Consider the following 5,654-nt stretch of genomic DNA (forward strand, 5'->3'; position numbering starts at 1 on the left):
GGGCGCGGCGGTCGGCCCGGCGCGCGCGGCGCTGCTGGCGCGGCTGATTCAGGAGGCGCATGCCGGAGCAGCCGGAGACAAGGATGATGGTTGAGGAGCAGCAGAGAAGGCGAGTGGCGCTGCGTGGCTCTCGGCGTGTGCGGGGCGGGGCGGTCGCTGGTTTGGGGCGTGTGCCCACGACCTTGGGAGCGAGGCGTTGCAGCGTCGCCGCACAGGGAGCGGCAGCCCAGCAGGCGCAACGCTAGGGCACCATGAGGCCGTGCATCTAGCGCCGGCCATTCGTCGATTTGTTTTTGTACAGTGTGTTGCGTGTTACCGTATGCGCCCCTTTAGAGCACGCAAACTGCCCGTGAGCAGCTGGGCCCTCTAGGGTTGCGTTATGCACCCTGTCGTTCCCTAAATGTCTTTCTAAACGCTTATAGGGCCCATCAACGGAATGGAGGCTCCACATCCGCCAGCGCGGGTGAAAACTCGAGTTTTGCAGACTGCCGAGCAGGTCGAGGACGGAGCTGCTGAGGCCAGGTGAGTGCGTAATCTACACGTATTTTTCACACAAGCGCGTTGCGTATTGATGCTGCAAAGGCGCCTGTATGGCGGCCCAGTCGCGGCGTCGCGACCGAGCTCGCGTCTTGCTGCGGGCGTAACGGCCCCAAGACGCGCCGCGCCACCGCTGCTGCCCTGCCCCATTTCCCACCCGCACTGCGCGCTTTTGCTCGCCCTGGCCCCTGCAAATCTCACCCCACCCTGCTGCCGCTGCCGCCGCCCTCTCCCTCACCCCTGCCTGTTCCCATTCCTTTCGATCCCTCAACCATGCGTACCTTGCTCCTCACAATCAGGACCCCAACCTTTACCCTCGACCAACTCATCAACGTCTTTGATGCGAAGCTCTTCTGCGTCTCCCCCATCAAAGGCGCCAGCAGCGCCGGCGGCGCGCCCCCGAGCGCCGACGGCAGCCCTGCGTCGTTGGTTGCGGCCGCCGCCGCTGCTGCTGCGGCGTCCGCGCGCCGCTCGACCGCGCCGGGCGGGCTAGGGCTCTCCCCTGACCGCGCCGCGCGAACCCCTGATGTGCAGCCGGCTTCCCTGCAAGCGGGGCCCCCGACGCCCCCGCAGCCAGGCACCGCGCCGGCGGCGGGCGGTGCGGCCGCGGCGGCAGCCGCGTGGGCGATTTACGGGCTCGCGCCACGGCCAGGGATGCCGGGGTCCCCCCCGGGGTTGGAGCCGCTAAGCTCGAGCCTCAGCCCGGCCGGCTGGGCGCCGGGGGCCGCCGGCGGCGGCCTGCTGGCCGGCGCTTACAGCAGCGACGGCGGCTCGAGCAGCGCTGCGGACGGCGCGGGCGGCAGCCGCCGCGGCGCGGGCGCAGGCGCGCCCGCTTCCGCTTCCGCGGGCAGCAGCAGCCCGGAGGGCGGCGGCGGGGCCGGCGGCTGGTTTGCTTGGCCCGCTGCGACGCCGCACCCATTGAGCCCGCTCGGCAGCGGCAGTTGCGGCGGCGGCGGCTTGGCCCCTCGGCTTGTTGTGCCTGGCCCTGCCGGCAGCGTCTGCGGTGCCGGGCCGACCGCGTTTGAGCTTGGCGGGCTGCGGCCGGCGGCCGCGGCGGCGGCGCATGAGCCCGGCCGCAAGAGCTTGGGCCCCCGTGGCGGCGCGTTTGGGAGCTTCATATGCGGCACCGGCAGCAGCGGCGCCGGTGCCGCCGCGGCGGCGGCGGGAGCTGCGGCGCCGACGACGCCCAGCCTGGCCGCTGCTGCGGCGCGGGCCGGCGCTGGCGCTGGCGGCTGCGGCGGGACACCCGAGTATGCGCCACACGTTATGGTGGTCCTGACAGACAGCGTCGCTGACAGCGCGGCGCCCGCTGCCGCGGGGGGCGAGGGCAGCCCGCTGGCGCCGGCCGAGCGGCCGCCCCGCGGCGGGCGCGGCGGCAAGCACAGGCAGAAGGCAAAGCTCAACCAGTCCCTGGCCGCGCTCGCCGCCGCCGGCGCGGCGCCGGGCGCGGCGGCGGCGGCGCAGCAGTACGTGCGGCGCTGCCTGGCGCAGTACAAGCGGCGACACCACGGCGACGCGGCGGCGCTGGAGCTGCTTACGCGGCACCTGGTGCGTTTTTATGCTTCCTCCTGATGATGACGTCACCGGGTTACATACGCTGGTCATGCGTGACATGCGATTTGCATCGCTGCGCCGGGGTCCCCCGCACTCTTTGCACAGCGGGCCGGCGCCTGCTCCTGGCTCGGCCCGACCTTGCACTGACAGCCGCCTCATGAGGCGGGGGCCGTTGTATCGTCTCCGCGCCCTCACCCGGCCCCCTCCTGAGCAGCTTCCACCATCACTAATGCATCCCTCGCACCCAACCACCCCCAGGCCTACCTCATCGGCGGCGTCGTGCGCTTCCAGCTAGACGCCCTCATCCCCTGGGCAGACCTGCCGGTGCCTGCCCCCGCTGAGCTGGCGGATAAGACCCGCACCCCCACCTACAAGGCCTGGCTCTGCCGCCTCGGCGTCGTGCCGCCCGACGCGTTCGCGACCGCGGACTCCGGCCCGGAGTCCGCGTGCGGGACGCCGACGGCGGGCGGCGGGGGCGGCGGCGCGTTTGGGGCGGCGCCGTTCTGAGGCGGGCGCGGGGGCTGGCCGCGCTGCGCCGCCCCTTGTTGCTGTGGGGCCTGTCGCGGCTCAATGGCAGTGTCCGGCATCAGACCGCTGACTTGCGCGCAGCCTTGGGGTCTTTGTACGTCTAGAATGGCCGAATCGCACACTGCCGCCCATGTAGGACCCTTGTCACTGCTCCTGAACCTCTGTTTAGTCAGGCGACTGTGGCATACGCCACAGTGCTCATCTGGACGTACAGCCTTTTCGCGCGCCATGCGCACTCAACGCGAGCGACCCCAGCCTGGTGGGCGCGGCTCGGCCCTGTGGCCAAGCTCTCACTCAGGGTTTAGGGTTTAGGGCTTTTGGGCCGCCAGGGACCTCCTGCCACCTGGCGGGCTGCAGCTGCTGGGCGCTTGCCTTGCGCCCAGGGTTGTGCTGGGACCTGGCTTTCGTCCAAAGACCTTCCCTTGTGTGTGTCGCGCCCGCATCCCCTTGCACATGCCCTCATCCCCTTTGCCCATTCCTGTGCAGCCGCAAACTTGACTTGCTTCGCGTGTGCTGGCCACTGGCGGCAACTCCTCTGCGTTGTGCATGGATACTGCTGGCTCCTCCGGCCGCCCGTTCGCTTGGGCGCCCCTGCCAGCGCAGCGCATGTGACCGCTGTCCGCCGCTGTCTGCACTCTCATGCATGCATGCATGCATGCATGCATGCCCAGTAAATATTTGGTGATCGGGGAGCCCCAGTTCATGTGTATATATACATTTACTGCACATAGTACATGGAACGGGGTGTTCAGGCATAAGACATGTCGCGACACCATTGTTGGGGTTCAGCCTTTTTGCAGAAACACTCGTCTAGGCCGGCGCCGCCTGCGTAAAGGGATTGGGCATGGCAAACCCCTGCAGACACCTGCTACCAAGAACCTGCAGTCACTCTTCACACATAAGTATTTTGACTACCGTGTACAGGATTATGTTGCTATCAAACTGCGAAAATGTGCGGATGGCAAAACAGAAAACAGATTCAGATTATGAATGCACACCAAAACAGCTCCTGCAGGGAGTGGTGCTGCGGCCACAAGTGAATGCAGACGTGCACACACACACACACACACATACACACACACACACACACACACACACACACACACACACACACACACACAAAAACACACGCACATGCACGCAAACGTACACCTCCCACTCAGCAAAGCACGCCCCTCAAACAATGCGCAGCGACTGCTCGCTGCCACGTGGGAGCACTGCGGCGCGCAGGGCGGACAGCGCGTCCGGCGCGCTGCTGGTCAAACTAACTACTTTGACCGGCGCGCCTAGGTGACACTATTGACTGTCAAGCTTGACTTTGGGTCCATGAGCCGCGTCCTCAGCTTGAGGGGCCTGCTCGCCCGCCAGCGGGCGCGCCACGCCAGCATCTCTTTCCGGTTTGCATAGCCCGTCTGCCGCACGACGGCTGCGAGGGCCGGGCTCGCTTCCAACGCCGGCAGCGGCCGCTTGCCGGTCGCCAGGCGGCTGGTGAGCGACAGCGCGTCCCAACCTTGGACGCGCAGGACCTCGAGCTGCGGCAGCCAGACAGCGGCTGCGAGGAGGCTCGCGGCGCTCGGGTGCAGCGGTGCAGAGGCGGAGACGTCGAGGGTTCGCAGCGCAGGGAGGGGCTGGATGCAGAAGGCTTCCCAGAAGAAGGGATTTCTGCCCAGGCGGGGGTTGCCGCGCAGGTCGAGGCGTGTCAGGGCGGGCACCCACGGCGCGCCCTGAAAATACCAGAGGGCCGCGTCGGTGATCCCCGTGAAGCCCAGTTCAAGATCGGCGAGCGCGGTCAACGCGGGCGCGTCGCCGAGCGCGGCGACGCCGCAGTTGCCGATGGGGCAGAGTGCGAGGCTCAGCGAGCGCAGGCCGCGCGCCCATTCGGCCTCGAGAATGAACTCGAGGCCCAGCGCAGATATGGCGTTGCCTGAGAGGTCGAGCCGCGTGAGCACGGGCAGCGGCGCCGCCGCCAGGTCACCGGCGTCGGTGTCGGTGAGGCCGTTGCAGGAGAGAGAGAGCGACTGCAGCCGCAGCAGCGGCGCGTCGCGCAGCGGCGCGAGGCCGCCGCCGCCGAGCTCGCAGGCGTCTAGGCTGAGGCTGCGCAGGGTGGATAGGAAGGGCGCCCCGCGGCCGAGCAGGCACTCCAGGCGGCCGTCGGCGAGGCCGTGGCCGAGGGCGCCACGGAGGGCGCCGCAGAGGCGCAGGGACGAGAGCGCCGTGAGGTGCGTCGCGCGGCCGAGGGCGCCGAAGGTTTTGGGGGCCGGCCTCGACAGGGCCAGCTCCTGGGCAGTTGGCGTGGGGTGTGCGAGGGGCGTGCTTTGTGCGGGGCTGGGCTGGGCAGGGCGCGCGTGCCCTTGACAAGGGGTCCTTTAAGAGAGACGGCGTGAGAGCCTCGCAGGGTGGGGCAAGCTGAGGCCCGGTTGAAGGCGGTCCTGCTGGGCGCCATGCGGAGCATGAGAAGGCCGCAGACCATGCCCCCAGCGTGCCCAATGCAAGGGCGGGGCGGCCCCGCGCGCGCGCCCGCCCGCCTCACCCGCAGCCCCGGCCATGCGCCGCGCGCCAGCGCCGCGTGCAGCGCGCCCTTCTTGTCGCGGTCTGGCCGGCAGCGCGCCAGCTTTACGAATTCGAGGCCCGACAGCTGGGCCAAGGTCGAGATCACGGCGCCGAGCACGTCGGCAGCGCGGACCCTGTCATCTTGGGGTCCCTTATATTCGTAGCAGTACAGGTCGAGATCCCGCAGCTGCGGCACCGCGCGCAGGCAACCCGTCACAGCGGGCGCCGTCTGCGCGTTGCACCACGCCTCGCTTAGCTGGACGCTGAGGCGGGTCAAGGCGCGAAGCCGCGGCAGCGCCCACGCGGCGGCGTGGAGGATAGCGGGGTGCTCGTCGCCCCACCAGCCGAGCTCCCCTAATGTGAGTTCCCGCAGGCCGGAGAAGTGCGGCAGCGCGCGGGCCACTGACACGGCCGTCTGGCGCGCGCACGCGTCGATGGGGTTCGCCGGCTGCCGCGGCGCGCGGCGCGGCGGGGCGGCGTGGGCG

The 5,654-nt window shown here is 69.4% G+C and overlaps 2 protein-coding genes across 2 annotated transcripts; one reads left to right on the forward strand and one right to left on the reverse strand.

Moving 5' to 3' along the window:
* Positions 1 to 1,191: 1,191 nt before the first annotated feature.
* On the forward strand, positions 1,192 to 2,598 carry MNEG_11393 (hypothetical protein; the record flags this gene model as incomplete). Its single annotated transcript, XM_014040135.1, has 2 exons — positions 1,192 to 2,085; positions 2,350 to 2,598. The coding sequence occupies 2 exons, from the start codon at positions 1,192 to 1,194 to the stop codon at positions 2,596 to 2,598; spliced, it is 1,143 nt and encodes a 380-aa protein (XP_013895589.1).
* Positions 2,599 to 3,905: 1,307 nt separating this feature from the next.
* MNEG_11394 (hypothetical protein) lies at positions 3,906 to 4,898 on the reverse strand (the record flags this gene model as incomplete). The annotated part of the gene is made up of 1 exon (XM_014040136.1): positions 3,906 to 4,898. A coding segment is annotated over one exon (993 nt), but the record flags the coding sequence as incomplete, so codon positions are not given.
* Between the last annotated feature and the right edge of the window lie 756 nt (positions 4,899 to 5,654).

This window comes from Monoraphidium neglectum, assembly GCF_000611645.1.
Source record: "Monoraphidium neglectum strain SAG 48.87 unplaced genomic scaffold scaffold02721, whole genome shotgun sequence".
NCBI classification, from domain to species: Eukaryota; Viridiplantae; Chlorophyta; class Chlorophyceae; order Sphaeropleales; family Selenastraceae; genus Monoraphidium; species Monoraphidium neglectum.